Source organism: Muscardinus avellanarius (assembly GCF_963383645.1).
Source record: "Muscardinus avellanarius genome assembly, chromosome: 2".
Taxonomy (NCBI): Eukaryota; Metazoa; Chordata; class Mammalia; order Rodentia; family Gliridae; genus Muscardinus; species Muscardinus avellanarius.
Window position 1 is genome coordinate 70,912,961 of NC_137787.1, and position 22,118 is coordinate 70,935,078.

A 22,118-nucleotide genomic window follows, 5' to 3' on the forward strand; every position below is an offset into this window, starting at 1 on the left:
GTTGGATGTTGTTGTTACTTACATGACATGTTATGTGCATTACTGTATAAAGTATACATAGTTGTACAATAAGATCGACGTTATGAAACAAGAAGTTAGAAATGCAGTGACATTAACTGAAATTAAAAGTGATTTAGAATTCTCAGATTAAAACCAAGTTCAGAGCTGAGCGTGGTGGCACACGCTTGTAATCCCCGCACTTGGGAGGCTGAGACAGGAGGACTGCACAGGTTCGAAGCCAGCCTCAACTACTTAGTGAGGCTCTCGGCTACTTAGTGAGACCCTGTTTCCAAATAAAATGTAAAATAGGTCTGGGAGTATAGCTTGGAGGTAGAAAGCCTCTGGGTTCCACGCCCAGTACTACATAAACAAACAAACAAACAAACAAATAAAACCAAGTTCAGAAATCTAGTTTCTGTGTAATAAAATCAGTGCCCAAATGATATCTTAGTCTTATTGATAAATTAGCTTCTTTTTTTTTTTTTTTGGTGGTACTGAGGGTGGAACTCAGGGGCTTTTTTTTTTTCCTACCTTCAAGCTATACTCCCAGACCTATTTTATACTTTATTTGGAAACAGGGTCTCAGTAAGTTGCTGAGAACCTTATTAAGTACCTGAGGCTGGCTTCAAACATGTGCGATCCTCCTGTCTCAGCCTCCCAAGAACTGGGATTACAAGAGTGCGCCACCATGCCTGGCTTAAATTAGCTTCTTATGTCTGTATTACATTAGAAGAAAAGAGTTGAACCTGGGCATGGTGGCTTGGGAGGCTGAGACAGGAGGACCAGGGTTCGAAGCCAACCTCAGCTACATAGTGAAGGCACTTTGCAACTCAGTGAGACCGTTTCAAAAGAAAAAATACAAAATGGGGCTGGGAGTGTAGCTCAGAGGTAGAATGCCGGTGGGTTCCATCCCTAGTACCGTCAAAAAAAAAAAAAAAAGAGAGAGAGAGAGAGAGTTGAAAAGAAGTTGTGGGTAATCTTGACCTATGAAATTCACAGAACCTTTTGTAGAATTTTTTTTTACCATATTTGATAAGGTTTTTACTGTTTAGAATTATGCATATATAACAGCAAACAGTTTCTCTCCTGCCCATTAACATGGTATGTCGTTTTCTTGGAATATATTGAGTTGTGACTGGAAACACAGTAAGGATTGATCTCTACTGGGCATTCCACTTGATCTCATTTTGCATTTTTCTACCAAAAAACACTCGGAGATTGAGAAATTGAAACATCTGCCAACTAGTCTTGTGCAAGTGTAATTCAAAACCTAGAGTATTTATTTTTTAATAACTGACTTAATTTTTAAAAAATGCTTTGTATTCATCTTTTACCCACTTTTATCTTTTTCCTGTGTATCATGGCTTACAAACAGATGAGATGATATATTGTCATATTCTTGAAATGAGTAAGTACATGTCTGCTCTTATTTTGCTTTATGAATTTTATACAGAGTGATTAAGGGTTGTACTCTTCTTTGTAATAAAGTATGCATCTGCAGTTTTTAGGAAATCTGCCCCTTTTTTTAGTTTTATATTCAGGTTCTCACATAACATTTTATTTTCCCTTCTGTCTTGCTCTTCTATTTATTGTATAGAAAGTGGACCACACACATAATTCCACAATTGCCTAGAAACAGTGGTTACCATGGCATTTGCAGTTTGATATGTGGAATACAGCTGTCTGTACTTCCAAAAATATGACTGGTTTCATTCAGCAGAGAAATTGTATTTGCAGAGTATATTTAATCTTTCCCAGATTTTACACATACTTTGCCATTGTTTTCGTGAGACTCATTTCAAGGGCCATAATTATAATAACAAAGCATTGGTGAATGTATGTATATTGATGATTAATATTTCAGACAAAACTCTAAGAATATTTTTCACTTAATCTTTACAATACCTGTCTGTGTCACTACATTTTTGGTTTCTGCCCATTTTATTTCTGACCTAAAGGTAGAGAACTATGCTCATTATAAAGTTATTTAACTTTAAAGAAAACTATTATTCAAAAACAGTAGGTTATTTGTGGAATTAATGTGGATTTCTCCTCCACATCTATTGATAGGAAAGAAGTTTTACCTCTGTGAAGCTGCATAAAGAGTTCATAAATAAATCAGTGTTAGGGTCTTCCTCTGACCAGTCCTCATACCATGATGTTTTCTTAGCCTCTCTACCACTGTGGTATTTGATACCTCATGGAGATGCTTGCTGCTCCTGGTAACCAGAATATGTTAACAGAGATCAAAGCAGAGAGAAGCAGCCTTCTTTCCTGGAACATATGAGGGTGGGGTCGGGTGGGGAGAGTCTACCTGGATAAAGCCAGCTCTGTTTCCTTGGTGCCTTTTCTGGGATGAACCGAATTGGCCCCAATTTGTTGCCTTAATTGTTACTTTGTGCTGAGATAGGTCCTAAAGTCAAGTAACTTGTAGGTGTTTCTTATATCCTACCCTTTCCTAGGAACACTTCTCTCCCTGTCACTGGAATCACAGGGGACCATGGCTGCCACCATCCCCTGCCTTTTAAACTTAATCCTGGGCTTGCTTTCTCCTGATTTATCCTATCTTTTTTCATCTAAGTTATACTACTGAGCTCGGCACTCATATTTGGACTTAAAAAAAAACCAAACTGTTGGCCTAGCATGGTGGCGCATGCTTGTAATCCCAGCACTTGGGAGGCAGAGACAGGAGGATCGCACAGATTTGAAGCCAGCCGCAGCTACTTAGTGAGGCTCTCAGCAACTCAGTGAGACCCTGTTTCCAAATAAAATATAAAATAGGTCTGGGAGTATAGCCCAGAGGTAAGAAAAGTCCCTGGGTTCCACCCCCAGTACCACACACACACACACATTTTTTTTAATTGCTGAATTGGGTAAGGATTGAGTGATAGGTGCATGTATGCCTCTACCATCCTGTACTTCATTAAGATGTATAACTACAGTGAACCAATAAAATAATTTTTAAAAATGTTGAAAGCAAAGTATTACCACTAATAAGACTTGGTTTTATGTTATTTCAAATATAATAGAGTTGACAGAATGAAAGCACAGAATGTCTCAAGAAAAGATATGTGAAAGCCTTTCAGTAGTATAGCACCTAATGTAAAGTTGGAGAAGGGCTGGAAAAGAAGTATATTGTGGCAAGAAGGCCTGATCCTGAGAGCAAGTCTTGTATTCTCCTTTTAGGTTCTTTGTACTTGCCATTTTTTTCATCATCTTTGTTGAACTTGTGCGGTTTGGTTTTCTCCTCCGTACAAAAAAAGGTTTTTGGACCAAATTCCCTACAATCTCTTTCATCTCCAGTATTGCATAATTATTTTACTCTTTTGCTGTGCTTTAAAATTGGCTTTTAACAGCTGACCATGCTTTCTTGTGTGGACCTTTGATCACTGGTGACCAGACACTGATGCCTACCCCTGCTCCTCTGAGGATTTCTGGAACCTGAAGGACAACAGCAGCATATGACATTGACTGGCTGGCATCTTTCTTCCTGGATTCCTGATTGTAACACGAAAGTCAACACAAGTAATTAGGCATCACTAAAGAGTGGTTCAAGCCTTAAAGTTGGATAAAGTTGTTCTCAGATTAATGAACTTGTTAAATGAAGGATGCAGATGTTATCACGGACTTATGATGAATTCTAAACTACACAATTTTGACAGAAATCTAGTGGCAAGCTCAGCCACCAAGAATCCTCTGGAGGGGTTAAACTGTACTTAATAACCCAAGAGGCACACATGATTGGTGCTAGTATTTAGAATACCTGTAAGTGACTCTAAAGTCATTTTTGTCTAGAGCTTATTTTGGCAGATTGATACAAACAGGATTAAAATCAGCAGAATAACCAGCTGCTTACATCATATGGATTTAAGATCTCCAGCTCTGGATACTACTGCCTGTTTCTCCTTCCCCTAATTACAGGTGTCTGGTCCCTGACATGGTACTCCAGTTTCTCATACCATTTCACTTTGGTGTGATAGTTTTTTCTTAATATAAGTAGATTTAGACAAGCTAAGACTTTCATTGTAATGAAGAACCTTAAAACGAGACTAAATAGAGAATAACAAAATGGGATTTATAAGCCCTAAATTTTAAGGAGTAGGGAGCAAAAGCCACCCAAATAATGAATGAGTGTACAACAGAATGATTAAGGACATGGGGAATAAACTTTCCCTACTTCACCCAAAGAGAGCATTTTATTTTCTTAAGGTAATAACAGAAAAATATGGGCATATATGCTTTCATTTGATATAATTTAAAATCTGTTATGTATGTATGTGCATATGTCTACATATGTAAAAAATGATTCAGATGGAAGAATAGACACCAAAACTATCAGATGATCTAATTTGGGAGGATTAACAATAATTTATCTTTTTTTCTCATCAATTTATGCATGGTTTGTATCTCATATGAGACCATACTGACTTTATGATCAAATCAACAGTACAGTTGACTTCATGATGATAAATTGCTTTCACAGCCTGACTAGTTTGCAAATTCAATACCTCAGGCATCTATTTTACATTCATTACAGTATAGTAATAATTTGTAAAATAACATCATTTATAGAAACTAACAGGCTTATCTAAATTGTAGAAGTCTTCCATAAGAAAATCCAGGTATGGTAGTACATGATTTTTTTTTTTGTGTGTGTGTGGTACCAGGGTTCGAACCTGGGGACATTCTATCTTTGAGCTACATTCACAGTCCTATTTTTTATTCTTTATTTTGAAACAGGGTCTCACTAAGTTGCGGAGTACCTCACTAAGTAGCGAAGGCTGGCTACGAACTTGGAATCCTCCTGTCTTAACCTCCCAAGTACTGGGATTACAGACATACACCACTCAGCTAAGTGCATGTCTTTAATCCCAGTACTTAAAATACTGCGATAGGAGAATCACAGGTTTGAGGCCAGTCTCAGCAACTTAGTAGGACCCTGTTTCTAAATACATTATAAAATGGACTAGGGGTGGGCAATCTTGGGGGTAAAATTCCCTTGGGTTCCATCCTCAGGGAGGCTGAGACAAGAGAATCATGGGGCCAGCAATTTAGTGAGGTCCTCCACAACTTAGACCTTGTTTCAAAATAAAGAATAAGAAATAGAGCTGGTGATGTAGGTCAGAGGTAGAATGCCTCTGGGCTCAATCCTTAGTAACACACACACACACACACACACACACACACACACACACACACACAAAAATTAAAACTTTCCCTCAGTTACAGGGGAAGTTCAAACATTGACACATAATCCATGGTAAATTGGCCATGGTAAATTGGCATAAACCTAATGTCAATTTTATGATATTCAGTAACACATAATAGTATTTATTGGGAATATTCTGATTGAAGGATAATGTTAATCTGTTCTGTAAAAAGAAAAAATACAAACCTATGATAATTTTTTGTGGTACCAGTTAGAATGATATGTAAAAGGAGGTATTTATTTATTTAAGATTGCTGCCCAGGGAGTTCTACCACTGAGCCACACCCCTAGCCCTATTTTATTTTGAAACAGAGTCTTGCTAATTTAGGGTGTGTGTTAGCCATGTACCTGCAATCCTTTCGGCTCAGCCTCCCCAGGATTGGTATTATGGGTCATAATTCTGCTTAGCTAAATTTATAATTTTAAAGGATTTCTTAGGCTCTCTCCACTAACCCTATACCTCTCTACATGTGAAAATCATACTAAAGGAAAAATCCAAAAACTATTACTAGAAACATTTAACAACATCATTGAAGTCAGGCTACTGTGTTTATATCCCTTAATTCAATGTTTTCTTTTTGTATTTTCTCTCTTGTCCAGAATCTATTGATTTAAATGACCCACATTTTTAAAATCAGCTATGATTACTAAGTGATATAATAACTAATGCAGGACTAGTGTTTATTAATTATGTAGAATACCACTTAATTCTGTTTTCTTCAGCTAAACTTAGTTCCATTTGGAACCAGTGAATTTTGATCTGGATATTAATTCTGGGAGATTAACTGTCTGGTATGGTTTGCAATCTGACCTTGCCACTTTGCTAGAATATTCTGGTTTTCCTTTAGTATTTCTCTTTTCACAGGCCATAAAGTTTGGTGATGTGTGTTCCTGTTACAGGTGCAGTGTACACTAATGGCAGGCACACTTATCAGTAGCTTTAACTAAAGTAAATAATTGAAAATCTCTAATGATTAACTAAAGCACTTTCTCCTAGTAAATAGAAACCTGTTTGTCTAATTTTGCAAACCCTTTAGATTTAAAAATAATTTAAACTTAAGCCCTCTTTTTAAAAATGAGTCATAATTTGACCAAAGGAAATGTATCTTGATGGTAAAAGCATTCTATTTAATCCATCACATTAAATTTGCTTACTAAAACAGTTCAAATTTATATGTTATAATATACATACATCTGCCTATCACCAAGATTTAACATGCTAGTGTTAAATATTTCACTTTTATTAAAGTAACCTGAGGTGACTTCAAGGTGGAGACTTTTATTTACACTGGGTTATGCAGTGGACTAAGCACACGTTTCTGGACATTGAGCACTGTTGGGTTCTAAGGTTGATTTTAACTCAGATTGATTCCAGTAGGACACAGCTGCAACTATCACTAAAGAGAAATGCAGTTAGAAAATAAATGCCTCCTTTTATATATCCACACTTTTCACTCTAACCTCAATAACTATCATTTTCTTGTTTAATTTACAGAGCACTTTCGCACACTTTAAAATAGACAAATGCCCCATAATAATATTAGTTGATGGTTGTGGCACGTGTACTATATGCTATGCTAGGCTCTGTTCTAATTTACATGCATCGTGTCATTTAAGTATCCCAACCTCTTTTGACTTTGGTCTGGTTACTTTTCCTAGATGAGACTGAAGGTCACAGAGATAATAAATGTCATGTTTCCTGGTTTAGCCCCTGGCGTTGACTCCAAAGCCCATTTGGTTGGTAGCCCTTATGATATAAGCCTTTCTCCAGTTAGACAGATTCACATTAGATTTAACCCTACTCAGTACAAGAGTTGGAGGTATTAGGAGATGGTTGGATCATATTACTAAAGTAGGTGGGAAATCACTGCTGTAGATGGTGCTGCTTAGGTGGCCTTCCCAGCTTATAATTTTTTTTTTTTTTTTGGTGGTACTGAGGTTCCTGGAAGCCCTTCTACCTCCGGGTTATACTCCCAGACCTATTTTATTATTTTTGGAAACAGGGTCTCCTAAGTCAGCGCACCTGGCTTCGAACCTGCGCAATCCTCCTGTCTCAGCCTCCCAAGCGTGGGGATTACAAGCTTGCGCCACCATGCCCAGCATAATTTTTTTTAACATTATGAGTTCAAACTTCTGTTTTGTACTATTTAAAAAACTGATGCTTTAGTAAGTCTGTTTTCTAGCATTACTATTTTTTTTTTATTTTGGAGCCTGTCCAATCTTATATATTAGATATGTATATTGTATGTGTGCCCCAAGTACATACCAGCTTTCTTGTGTGTGTAATTGGGGATTGAACTCAGGGACATTATACTTCTGAGCTAGACCCCAGCCCAATTTTTTTTTTAATTTTGAAACAGGGTCTGTATAAGTTATCATGTATTGTCCATAAGCCTGTGATCCTCCTCTCTTAGCCTCTCAAGTAGTAAGACTGCAGGTGTATGCCACTGTGCCTAGCTAAGTTTAGTATTTCATTAATCACAGCATGAATTTAGTTGCAACAGATACAATTTTATATTATTGAGTAAGAATCATGTTCTTCCTGATCTCTTCGTTCTTAGTGTCTTTGATCCAAATTGCAGCTCCAGAAATGTACATCTATCCATAATACCTGCAGAGCATAATAAGGGGTGAACCTTATAGAATAAGGTTGTAAAACATGTCTTCTAAGATGTCTGTGGCTTTGCCCTTTTAACATGTATGCCCTCACAGTCTTCATAAATGCTGTTGAGAAAATTTTAGCATTTATAAAACTTTCATCTTATTTTGACAAGTTTTAATTTCCTTATCCATACAAATATAAATACCCTGCATAAAATGCTAGCTTATTTTAGCATCTCTAGACTGATAAATGAAATGTATGTTTCTGTGGGCATTCCGTCTTTGGGTAATAAGTAGGCTCATAAATTTGTGAGTCTGTATATAAAAAAGTCCTCCCTTTTAAAATTTCTATGTTATCTGCTTTATTATTTAAGAGCTCTAACTCCTAAACAGATACTCTTGCCTGAGAAATTCTGTCATGACAGCTTTTTATCAGGTAACAGTAAGAAATTCAAAAGTGACAAGGATTAGGCATGTAGCCTAAAGATGGAAATGTTTTTATTATATACCTCATAAGAGCAATCCATCAAAACAGAGAACCATGGCATGAGGAGGAAGAGCCAATGCTGCTACTACTTGTTAATTCAGCAGTTACTTATTACCTACTACATCCTTACTGAGAAAGCAGGTCGCAGGAGGAGTGAGCTTTAATAGGGCTTCTTAGAAGTTAATTCATCAAGAAATAACATTTACTTTTTATGTTAGATAAATGTTTATTCTTTAATTTTATTTGTTTTTGTTTTTGTGTGGTATTGGGAATTGAGCCCAAGGGCATTCTACTTCTGAGCTACAACCCCAGCTCTTTTTATTTTTCACTGTGAAATAGGATCTCACTAGGTTGCTGAGAGCCTTGACAAGGTGCCGAGACTGATCTTGAACCTTTGATCCTCCTGTCTCCCCCTCCCAAGTGCTGGATTACAGGCCTGTGCCACCACGTCCAGCTTAGATAAATATTTTTACAGTAAAGTGCTGGTGTTCTTTTAGCATCTGTAGCGTGGTCTACAAGTTTGTTAATATTATGAGATAGCAAATGAAAGTTTCAGAACACAGGGGCATTAGAAAAAACATTATTTCACTTTTATAATCTACTCAAGACAATATGTAAATACTGCTAATTCCTCACTATATTTCTTTCTCAGCTGTTTGTTGCAGAGGGCCCTTCTCTTGAAATATTTCAAAGACCCATCAAGGATTCACCCCTGTGGTCTCCCCAGGCACTGATCATAGTAGTTAATCAAAAACGACTTTAGCTACTCATAATAAAAGTTTAAGTTTTGGTGGTAGTTTTTTTTTTTTCCCTTTGCTGGATTGTGGTGAAGTCTATGGGGCTTCTGAAGGAATGACCAGAGAAGTGTAGTAAGGGGTGAGGGTTGCGCTGACAATAGGTGTTTACCAACCAGTATAGAGGAAGTTTAACATTCTCTCTACTAGTGAGATCGCCCTGGTGCCATTGTCTTACCTCTTGTTAAGAGGAATGGTTAGTTGAGGTTTGTGTAGTCAGGCATCTGCCACTGTGGACCTAACTGTGCTCCTGTCCCTGTGAAGTGACCTGCCTTAGTACTTCACACAGTTGGCAGTGATGATAACTATATAAACATTTTGTCTTTTCTTTTGGAGCAGGCCTCCTTATTTTCTCTGGCAGAAATATTAGAAATTATGAAATAATAAATTTGTCAAATTTTTCTTTGTGTGTAACAAGGCATCAGGCATGCACCACCAGTCCCCCAGCTCAATTAGGACTATGTGGCAGAAACCAGGCTGGATGCCTGATGTCTTTCAAGTGAGGAGCCAAGAGAGTGGACACGGTGCGGGCTGTGAGAGAGAGTAGATGAGGGAAAATGGAAAGTGACTTGTTCTTGGCTAAGATGGTGAAGACTGTGAGAAGAACAGGGTTTGGGACGAAGGAAAGAAAAAGGGGGATTGTCAAAATCTGTTTTAGACATTCTGTCTTGGAATGGCTTTAAAGGGAAGTTTGGGACAGAGATCCAGGTTGGAGGAATGAGTTTGAAAATTGTACGTGTCTGTGTATGTGTCTGTCTATCTGTCTTAAAAGTAAGAGAGTAAATAACATTATCAAGAGGTGAGCATAAGTACCAAAGAAAATATGCCCCATGACTGAGCCCTGGATCACATCAGTATTGATCGGGAGATGGAAAATAATGAACAAAGAATGTAGAGTAGCCAGAGAATATACATCTAGGGAGAGTAAGGAATGTGCTATGCTGCAAGTAAGGAAAAGCATTTCGGAAGGATAGTTGAACCAGGCATACTGGTACATGCCTATAATCCCAGTAGTACTTGGGAGGCTGAAACAGGAGGATTGTGGGTTCAAGGCCAGCCTTAACAATTTAGCAATGCCCTCATCAACTGAGATCGTGTTTCAAAATTTAAAAAAAAAAATTAGAGGACTATAGTTTTAGCTTTAAAGCAGAACATCCCTGGGTTCAATCTCCAGTTCCAAAACAGAAAAAGAAGTGTGAACATAAACTGTGTTTAATGCTGCTAACAGTTCAAATAAATGAGGTTTGAAAAATGACTACTGATAACTAATTTATTTGTGGTCCAGGTTATTGGTGACTTTGATGGGAAAAGCTTAGAGGGTCTCATCTGGGAACAGAGGAATCAAAGACACCAACTATGAACAACTCTCTTAAGCACTTTTGTTGTAAATGGAAAAAGCACAGAAGACATGGCCGTGGGCCAGGGGCCTCCCCAGCCTGTCGGGACAGCTTGTCTTAGGGTCCACTGACGGTCACCAGAGGTGAATGTGAGCAGGAGCTGTTTATGGTCAATGACCTCAAAAGACCTTTTGCCTCTGGTAGACATAGGATTTTTGTTTTGTTTTGTTTTTGTTTTGGTGGTACTGGGGATAGAACCCTTCTACCACTGGGCTACACTCCCAGACCATTTTTTATGGGGTTTTTTTTTTTTTTTTTTTGAAACAGGGTCTCTTCAGCCAGCACGGCTGGCTTCGAACCTGCACGATCCTCCTGTCTCTGCCTCCCAAGCGCGGGGATTACAAGCGTGTGCCACCACGCCCGGCCGACATAGGAATTTTCAAAATATTTTTTAGTCATATCGTGATGCTGAAAAATAAGTCAGTCATCTATATATGAGCAGTCTTCCTCTTTTAGCCCTTACTCTATATCAGGTAATTTCTCCAGAATCTCCTTGGAGAGTTAGGTTTTAAGTGTCTTACTTAGAAGCCCTGAACTTTACAGTGTGTTGTTTACAGCGTGGCCTTTGTTAGCTGATAGAGCCTTATTTATCCCAATAGGCACTTCTGCCTATGATTTTTTAAGTGAATTACTACCATATCCCATTTTGGTATGTACTTGTTATAATGTTCAGTGTCATCCTAAGGTTTGTAATAGATTTCTAAATACAGCATTGCGTTTGTTTGTTTTGTTTTCTGCAGAATCCCAGTGAAGCAGGCATAGTGAGAACAGGCTCACTGCAGCTCAGTAGCACATCAGGGAGTTCTTCTCTGAGGAGGACAAAGCGGAAAGCGCCTTCTCCACCCTCTAAAGTAACCCTGCATCAAAGTGCTGAAAATGGTCATGTGACTGGTAATGTTACTTTCCCCATTTACATTACATTTATATTGTGTTTTGTTTAATACAGACAGTAGAAATGATATAGGTCATAACTTATGTCTTTTTATTAAATAATAGCACTTAGGCTTTTAAAATAGTCCCCGATTATTCTCACTTAGCTGCTTCTTAAAAATCTGCAACTTAAAATGAAATGACAAAATTGTAAGCCTCATTATCCTAAAATGAGCATATTATAATTTGTAAATGTATTCAGAAAGATACTGCCACTTTAGGATTGACTACATGTAGGAATGGAAATCTTAAATGGAATTCAGTCATTTCACAGCTGGCTGGTAAAATGGCTTCTAGCAAGTTTAGGGCTCATTTCTTTCTGAATTATGTAAAAATAAGTAAGTTACTCTATCACGTCGTTTCCTGAGAGCATGTTACTTGTTTATAAGTTGCACTGTTTCTTTCAGCCCTACAGTCTGCGGATGGAGTTCCTCCAGACAATGCTTCTGAAGCCAGCTCCCCTGAGGGGCTGTCCAGCCCAGGTGTGACTTTCCCCACAACTTGCTCTTAGGGAAAGTATTCAAGTCATTACTTGGAAAGGAACTTTCCTGACACTCAAGAACCAAATCTAGTTAGAATTTATTTCATGAAATTAATATTTCTTCCCTTCCTCCTCTAGGATTGAGATTAGAATTTTAAACTGGCCAAGAACAATATTCCAGTTCTGGAATTGTACCTTGAGTACTTTCCCAACTAAGTCTCTGGATTTTCCTTAGGCAGTGTCAGGCTGACATCATTAGCCTTCTTCCCAAGAGTAATGACACATCTTAGGAATGTACCTTAGTGTGTTTGGAGGGAAACTTATGTTAAAGTGGAAGCACAATTTCTTTAGGCATCTCTTCAAGGTAGGAATCCAACTTACAAGATATCCTACTTTAATGAGAAATATTTGTTACCCTGAAAACAATATTATATAACTCTCATTCTCTCCAAATTATTGAAATTCCAGTAAAAACAATTTGATCTATACTGTATATATTACAAAATATATACAGTATATATTATAAAATATACTGTATATTTTGTAAGAGCTACTTAGTAGCTCTTACAAAAATAAGTATGGTAAGATTTCTCATCAGTTTGTTAGACATAAATAAATGTGATAAACTAGTAATGTCATACAGAAATAAAGTACTACTATGCTAATACTTTAGCACATGGAATGTGGATAATTTGGATATGTTTTCATAATTTATGTTCACAAATTTAGAAAAGTTCAGGAGCATGTGAACTTTAATCTTGAATTTTAAGTGATATTTAAGAATTTGGAATTTCAGCAAATGCAATACTCTGATTTAAAACATGACTAATATATAATTAGTGATGATTTTTCTTGGAATACTATCAATGATACCATCTTATTTCCCAAAGGAAATGTATTGAGTAATGTTAAATTAATCCGCATTGTGAAATTAGAAGATAATGAAGTTTTAGAAAATGATGTGCATGCTGTCCAAACTTTTCTTGATATCCGTTTCTTTTCCTTTGTGCACTTTTACCTCTCCATGTTTACATGTGGATACTTGTGAGCTAACAAGTCTGATTTCTTGCAAAATGCTTCTTGGCTTCTGCTTACCTTAATTTTGTTGTCTGCCATTCCTACATATTCTGTTTCTTTGGCAGAAACTTCCCTTGGCTCCGGGCTCCTTAGTCACCTACAGAGCACTGCACCCAGACTGATGGATGGAAGGTCTCCCTCGGAGGGCCCTGGAGCGCCCGAGGCAGCTGCAGCGTCACAGACATGTAGGTGCTCAGGCCTGTCCTGGCTGCCGCTTTGTTTTATGCAGATTAAGACACCATCTAGTGTAGAACTGATTGCTTGTGAAAACCTCTGTTAAAATGTTTCATAAGAAATGTTAAAATGTTTCCTAGGAGTTATTCACTTGAAATTTTATCCTTGTTTGGAGTTTTCTATTTTCTGCAACTATATAAATGGATATGACATAGTATAAAATAAAATCAGTGGTTCTGAAGGATTTCACCTTCTTTTCTACTTGACTTTCTTCTGTTTGAGGGAACTGTCAGATCTCAAACTATGTAGAACATCATCACAGAGTGTGTGTATCTTCAAAATTGTCAAAAATAAACAATCCAAATGTCCTGATACTGAGATATAGGCACACAAAATGTGGTTCATATATGAGAATACAGTACTACTACCCAGCCATAAAATGAACAACTGATCCGTACAAAAACGTGGAAGAATCTCAGGTGAATTACATTAAAACAGGAAGCCAGACTTGGCTGGCTGGATGTGATGTGTTTTGATTCATATGGCATATTTGGACTGGCAAAAACCATAGGGATAGTCGTTACCAGAGGCTGGAGTTTGAGGGAAAGATTTATTACCAGAAGTGTGAAAGAATTTGGAGACTGCTGGTATCTCTCTCTGTCTTGATTGCAGAAGTTAGTTACACAAATATATATGTCTATCAAAATTCAAAGAACTGTGGTCCAAAGATGGTGAATCTTACTGAATGAAAATTTTATCTCATTTTCCAAAGATGGAAGAAAAACAATTCTGGCAGCAACTATAGTGCTCTGACATAGCGAGCATTTTTTTTTTTTTAATGAATGAATAACAAGAACAAGAAGTATACTTGGATAGAATTAATTTAATACAGTTACATTTTAGCAAAGAAATAGTGTTTGTCCAGGCAATTTTGCCATTTTTATGATCTCCAGGAAAAATATGTAAGGTATCTGAAAAATCTTAAATTTTTAACTTTACAAGTAAAATGTTGACAAAAATGTCTTGTAAGTTTAAGTTGTTACATTTATTTTTGTACTACATTGTTTTTAATTTTAAGTAATTTTAAATTTCTATTTTTTCTTTATGCAAGTCTGGGGATGAAATCCAGGGGCATTCGACCTCTGAGCTACACCTCCTACCCTGTTTTTTATTCTTTATTTTAAAACAGGGTCTCACTTGCGGAGAGCCTCACTAAATAGCTGAGGCTCTCTGTGAACCGCGATTCTCTGGTCTCAGCCTCTTGAATGCTGGGATTACAAGTGTGCGCCACCAACGCCCAGCTTAAAATTTCTATTATTTTGTTAGTCAATATATACTATCTTCAGAGGAACTGAAAAATTAAGATAAATTATTTAAGTTATATAAAGTGGAATATATGTAAAATAAATTTTAAGCATTATGCTTTCAGATGATTTTAGCAATTTTCAATATTCATTTTCTATGTGGTACTTGGGATTGAACCCAGAGGCATTCTATCTCTGAGTTAAACTCCCAGCCCTATTTTTATTTTTACTTCTACTTTTGTTTTTATTTTTATTTTTAAGCAGGATCTCTCTAGGTTAATAAGAGTCTCACTACTTGCCGAAGATGTCCTCAAAGCTACGATCATCCTGTCTCAGCCTCCCAAGTACTGATATTACAGGTGTGTGCCACCACACCTGGCTTTTTAAAAATATTTATAATTCAGAAGTTTTTAGAACTTAAACATGATTATTTAGGATACTGTTCTTTGAAAGTAAATGTTTGGCCTTTAGAATTCTGATAGCAAACTACAATAGTTGTGATATAGTACTTGTGAAAATTATTCATCATTCACAGATCCTTTATAGATTTCTTTTTTATGTTAGTCCTAGATTTTGGCTAACACATTAAAAAAAAACTGAATTTTTGTGTGTGTGAAATAGGGAAAAGTCTGTTCTTGTCAAAGAACAGACTGAAAATTCTCTTAAATGATTAGAAAATTTTAAAAGAATAGTTGCCTTGTATAAAACTTATAGTAATAGAAATGCTTTATAAATTCATAAAAATATGTATTTAAGTAAGACTATAAGATGCTTGTAATAATCAAGTTGTAAAATCTCAGAAAAATTACTTGAAGATTTTTGACACATGTACTTCATACTTTGTACCTTGATTTATTGAGGCTGGTTTCTAATTGAGATTTTTAATACTTAGAGTTGTGTATTTATGAAATACTTGTGATAGGCATAAAGGAAATAGGGAGTAACCAGTAATTTGCTAAATGTCACATCACTTAATGCAATTTCCAGAAAAATTTAATGCATACTGAAGAGTCACTTATAAAACATATCTTCACTTAAACCCTCAAAGATTCTGATTTAATAGCTATAGAGTAGGATATTTTTCAAAGCTGCTCAGGTAATTCTTACATATAATCAATGCTGATCACTACTGAATCAAAGTATAGGTATACTTGTACACAATGCAAAAAAAAATTTATGTTCACTTAATTTGAATTTTAAACATTAATTTGCATTGCTGAGTTACTACACAAATATAGAACCACTTAATGAACGATATATTTCTAAATAAAGTATTTGACTTGAAGCTTTTGAGAATAAATTTGTAAAAATGAAACCTAGAGTGATAACTAGTTTTTAGAAATGTGTGACTCTGAGATAATCTGGATATATGTAAATATGATTGTTCACCATTAGAAAAGTGTTTCATTGTTCATTTTGAGACTGATTTAAAAATCTGATAATTATTATTTTAGATATTTCTTTCTTACCAGGATTGTATAAGATAAATGAAGCAAATCAATATTTAGGATTATGTCTGCATTTTTTTGTAGCTGGAATAAGCTCTGACTGTAGCCTTGAAGAGATAGAGGAGAAGGAAGAACTGAGTGAAGTGCCTGATGATGAGGCTGAAACCCCCTCTCTAAAGTCAGTGGATACTCCTTTTCTAGCTACTGATAAAATAAATACAGCCAAAAGTGATTCTGACTCAGCCCTTGTCACGGATAGTCGAAAGGCCTCACAAAACTCCAAAGAACAAAACCAAGAAACTAGAAATGGAGATGGAAAGTAAGTAGTCCATGTGCCAAAAGTGTTGGTGGCCGTGTTTTTTATTAGTACTATTCTTCTGACATCTCAAACAAAAATATAGTTGGCCCTTTTGTTTAGACTTCACCCATCTTATCATTATAAAATTTTTATTAATAAAGTATTCATTTGCACATAATTGTGTTCAAAGAAAACCAAGTTGAACAGTTCTAATATTCATGTGTCAGATAAGTGATAACATAACTCGCAAGACTCAAAAATTAAAGTTTTTTTTCTTGGTTTTCTTTTTTCCTTTTAGTACTGGGGATTGAATCTATTAGTGTTCTATTTCCGAGCTACACTCCCAGTCCTTTTTATATATTTATATTTTATTTATTTATTTATTTACTTATTTATTGTGTGTGTGTGTGTGTGTGTGTGTGTGTGTGTGTGTGTGTGTGTGTGTGGAACTAGGGATTGAACCCAGTGGCATTCTACGTTCGTTCTACACCCCCATCCCTATTTTTTTATTCTTTATTTTGAAGCAGGTTCTCACTAAGTTGCAGAAGGGCTCACAAGTATCTGAGGCTGGCCTTGGACCTGTGATCTTCCTGTCTCAGCCTCCCAAGTACTGGGATTACAAGCATGTGTCACCATTCTGTCTTATTTCTTATTTTGAAGTGGGTTCTCACAAAGTCGCTGAGACTCTTGCTCCGTTACTGATTGTGAACCTGTAATCCTTTTGTCTTCAGTTCTGAACTACTGGGATTATGGGTGAAATGCCATCAAGCCTGGCCTTAAAGTTTTTTTTGTACTTTGCCTACTCTCTATTTGACCTAAATGAAACAGTTAATTTTTAGGTTTACCAAATGCTCCTCAAGGATTTTCACTGGTATATGTATCAGAATATGAAGTTAAATCTTCAGTATTATTTTTAGTCAACTTTATGATGCAGAAAATGTGCTTTCCACTTCGTCCTAGGAATCAAAAGCTGTAGTTGAGTCCACTTATTTTTGAAATGCAACACCATGAATAAAGATGAATCAAACAAGCAAAGTAATCCTTGTCAGAGGTTTACATAATTTCATGGGATTTTCTCCAAATCAAACTAATCTGTTGCCAGAAAACAATGTGTGAGGTCAACCCACATCCTGATTTCTATAGTCCAATTTGCCAGATGCAAGACTAAAACTATTTCATTTAGTTTCCTTTTTTGTTAACAAAAAAAATAACCAATAATAACAAAATAAATGATTTTGGAAGAATGTCCATATTTCTTTCCTACACCTTTCTTTGTAATAGGTTCAGTATATGAAAGCTAGTATTTCATAGCAGCATTTCCTCTCAGTTGTATGTTTTTCTTTGCTTTCAAATTACCAGCATTTGGCAAAAGTAGATGATTATTTCAGCCCATCTGCCTTTGGAAATTACTGCTTATTTTCTCACTATGTATTTCAATAGTATTCACATATATAATATCCTATCTTCCAGAAGGCCTCACAGTGAAGATGTGGTTGCCGACAGAGTCATGAACTTGAAGTCCAAGTTGGGCTTAAATGAAGAGAGTGGTGAGTTATATAAACACTAATAGCCCACACTTTCATAGACTATGATGTGTCTAGGATTATTACTAACATATTAACTCATTTTATCTTTTATGATGTTCATTTAATACTTACCTTCTTTATGAGTACTATTATTTTTAGTTCTATTATTTATAGGTGACTTGAACCACCAAAATATTAAGTCCCACAACTAGTAAGTGGTAGATACACAATTTTAACTCAGGCAGGATGACCCCAAGCTGTGCTCTTAACTATCATGTGTACTACTTTTGATGATGTCAAATCTTAGGGATTATCTATTTCATATGTTTTATATTAAAAATGTGTCTTCCATGCATCTATTTGATGTATTTTCCTATTTTATTCTTAACTTCCTAATGTAAGCCTGTTTTACTTCATACTCAAGTTGCTACGTGTGTGTTTGTGGGGAGGGTTCCTGGGGAGGGAACCCAGGGGCTTTCTACCTTCAGGATACACTCCCAGACATATTTTATATTTTATTTGGAAACAAGGTCTCACTAAGTTGCTGAGAACCTCACTAAGTATCTGAGGCTGGCTTCGAGCCTGTAAGATCCTCCTGTCTCATCCTCCCAAGTACTGAGATTATAAGCATGCACCACCATGCCTGGCAAGTTGCTACATTTTGGATGAAACTTGTCTGCCAGGTTTTAAAGGCCTGAAACCATCTTATTATGTAATCTTATTCACTGCTTTTTCCCAATTCTCATCTCCACATTAAGGCAGTTTCTTCTTTTTCTCATGATATAGTTCACTGATTCTATAATTTGATCTATACTCATGTTGTGTATGCAAAGAAAATTATTTTGCACGTACCTCACCCATTCACTCTCTAAATCTTAACACATTATTTATTGTTATTTACTAGAAGCCACAGAATTTTATATTTCTGAATCCTCAACTGTATTGGGTAGTCTTAGAATGAACAAAGTAATTAATCTTCACTTTATATGAAACCTATAGTAGCACTTAACGTAATGCTGAGACACTCTTAAAATACATACTTAGTACTAAGTTTCAGAAAAATAATGCATAGTGGAAAACTTGAGGAATGTACAGTGATATATATTAATGAAATAAAAAGGAAGTAGGTTAGCTGGGCATCTTGGAGCGCGCTTGTAATCTTCGCACTTGGGAGGTGGAGACAGGAGGATCGTGCAAGTTCGAAGCCAGCCTTGCTGGCTTAAGAGACCCTGTTTCCAAACAAAAATAATATAAAATAGGTCTGGGAGTGTATCCCAGAGGTAGAAGAGTTCCATCCCCAGTACCACCAAAAAAAAAAATCATAGACTAACATATATGAATATATAAAACTCAGGTAAGATGCATAGAAAACATAGGGCTATAATATCCATATTAGTATAAGAAATTGATAGCTCCAATGGTATCTATATCTATCTTCCTATCTGTGTAGAGATAGGTAAATTTTATTTGTGTGGTATGTCAGACTAATTTGAAAATGTATGGCTTTAATTAATTTTTCCCATGTTCAGTACCATTCTGAGATATAGTGAGGTCTAAACATACATCATTTTTCCATTTTTTCTTCTTGATTCATTTATATTCCATATACCATGATGGAAATAGAATTCCTATTGAGAAAGCATGCTTTAAATCTACCTTTCTCTTAAAAGTCAAATTAAATTGTTTTTGCTAAGATTTTGACATCAGGATAATGCTAGGGTCACAAGTACATTGCGTAATGTTTATTTTGATTTGCACATGTTTTACAATGACCTTAGTCACCTCCTAAGTGATTTTTTAAATAAATAAGTTGTTATCCCTAAAATATTTTTATTCTGTTTTTCTTTTCCCCTACCATATGCACTTACTTAAACCATTCTTTGGTCATAATGTAGCCACCAGTGTTAGTTTTTTTGTGGAAGGACAGGGTTGTACAGAGGCTGCCTGCTCCCTCTTCTGGCCATCCTTGGAAAATGGCCTTACCCCTTTATAGACATTTAGTGAGCACCTTTGTCAGATATGAAGGAGGACATGACAGTCCTTGGGAACAATCATGAAATGTTGATGAGAAATCAGAGTTAGACAATGATTAAGAAGGTATAACTCACTGAGTGAATGAAAAAGAAGTTGTAAACTAGAAGCAATTTGGACTCTAAAGCCAATAAATTAGTGTTTGTTTTAGAGGATTTAATTTAAAATGTATTTTATATTGATTTATTTTCTTTTGGAAGATATTTCTGTTGTGATAATTGGGTAATTCCCATATTCAGTGAAAAATGAGAAATAAGGAAAAGAGAAAGTAATACATTTAGGCTTATTTCCTGTTGCCAAAAACCATTTCTTAAATTTTTCTGTGCTCATGAAATGTTCAAAATGATACTTTTCACATAAATATTAAAACAAGGATGTGAATATCAAAAGCAAAAATGTGTTTCACAAACACAAAATGTGTCTGTGGTCATCAGTGTTCTTAATTTTTAAATCCTAAAAGTTAACACTTACCATTGAGAAGTCACTCAAACAGATGATGCTATCTGATAATGAATTGCAATTTAAAATCTTATAACACAATAAAAAATATTAACTGCCATGACAAATAGTTGTGCAATTAGACAACTGCTCTAATATTAATAATTAGTATACAATTGGACAACTATTAACTTTGTCTAGTTGCACAGTTGTTTAAAAATATGAAGATATTTTAAAAATTTATGTATACAGATTTACTTTGACTTGATTTTTGTTTTAGCCTGCATGTCCTCCTCTTCTTTATTTTTCTAATACAAACACTCTTTTATGTATCTCCTTCAAGTTTATATCATGCATTTGATCTCATGCTAGTAAATAGATGGTAATAAAACTGTAGACAAATATTTGAGATCCTTTTATGATTTGTCTCCCAAGGTCCACAGTTCACTTGTGCTGTATGAATTATTACCATATGTAGAAAGGGAGGCAATTAGCATTTTTAAGTTGAGCCCTTTTCATTATGCAGGAGAAAAGATTCTTCACAGCATAGAGCAGGAAGGAATAGTATGGAATCATTTCAGTATAAGGCATGATACATATGCATGATTCTCAATGCTTCCATATGTCTGAGTCCAGTTCTCCGCCATCTTATTGATTAGAACCTGTTGCTTCGTTAACCCAGGTACTTGCAGAAGAGACTTCAGTAGATACAAACTAGAATTAACAGGAAAAGTGGTGCATGGGAGGAGGTTGTTTCCCTTTTTGGGCTGAGACTCTACAAAATTCAAAAATAATTTTTCCTACTGTGGAAAATCAAAACCAACATGATTAAAAAAAATAAAAACACTTTAGCAAGGACATCTGATTCAAAATACCACTAGAATAGATTGTTTTTACTTCAGATCTTAAAGATAATGTTTCCTGGGGTTGCCTTAAGTAACACTAACAACATTTGCTGGGTTTGTTTCAATGTTAGTTATGAAATAAAAATGTACTAGAGGCTCTGGAAATAAGTCTAAGATGGACAAGATGGCTCATATTGTAATCCCAGTACATGAGGAACTGAGACAGTAAGGATCACAGATTCAAGGCCAGTGCATGCTAACTTAACAAGACCCTGTTTCAAAATAACAAAATAGGGCTTGGGGAATTCAGAGATACAAAGCCACTGGGTTCAATTCCTAGTGCCACAAAAAAAGAGAGAGAGGGAGAGGAAGAAGGAAGAAGGGAGGAAGGGAGAGGGAGGGAGGGAGAGAGGGAGAGGGAAAGGGAGAGAGAATGAGTTAATCTAAATGAAAGAAAAAAGGGAAACAATCTTTTTAATTTTTAGTGTTTTTTTATTTTGTCATTAACAATGATGGGAATATTAAGTCTTCACTTAAAATATAGCTGCCTTCTGAGGACTGTTTGGGCTAGTCAATACCTTATCTGGTATAAAAGACAGATTTTCATGGTGACATTCATGGTGGCACATGCCTGTAATCACATATACTTAGCAGGCTGTGGTAGGAGGATCGTAGGTTCAAGGCTAGCCTTTGCAACTTAGTAAGACCCACTCTTTCAAAATAAAAACTAAAAAGGGCTGAGGATATAGCTCAGTGGTAGAGCACAAGCCTAGCATGCCTGAAGCCTTGGTTCAATCTACAGTACTACAAAAAGAAAAAAAAAACATATTTTCACCTTTTTACCTCTCAGCTAAATAAAGCTCATATAGCCACACTAGTTAAATTGATTCCAAATTTAAGTCTTTATGAATGCATGGCCTTTACTATTTTCTCTGTTTGCTACTGTCTGCCTTTGTATCATTAAAGAGCTGAAAATTATCTGTAGCATTCAAACTAATTGATTCCAAGCTGGGTGCAGCAAACATTGAAAATTTGAGGGGTTTTTTCTTCTATTTTTCTTACATAATTGACAATATTT

At 35.9% G+C, this 22,118-nt stretch overlaps 1 protein-coding gene across 1 annotated transcript in view; it reads left to right on the forward strand.

The window, feature by feature from the left end:
• Positions 1-22,118, forward strand: part of COBLL1 (cordon-bleu WH2 repeat protein like 1) — a gene marked incomplete at both ends in the record, with an annotated part of 161,493 nt that overhangs the window by 129,900 nt on the left and 9,475 nt on the right. Inside the window, 5 exon segments of the mRNA XM_080689387.1 lie at positions 11,229-11,379; positions 11,826-11,900; positions 13,042-13,161; positions 15,987-16,221; positions 17,671-17,747. Of these exon segments, the coding sequence (XP_080545513.1) occupies positions 11,229-11,379; positions 11,826-11,900; positions 13,042-13,161; positions 15,987-16,221; positions 17,671-17,747 (658 nt within the window).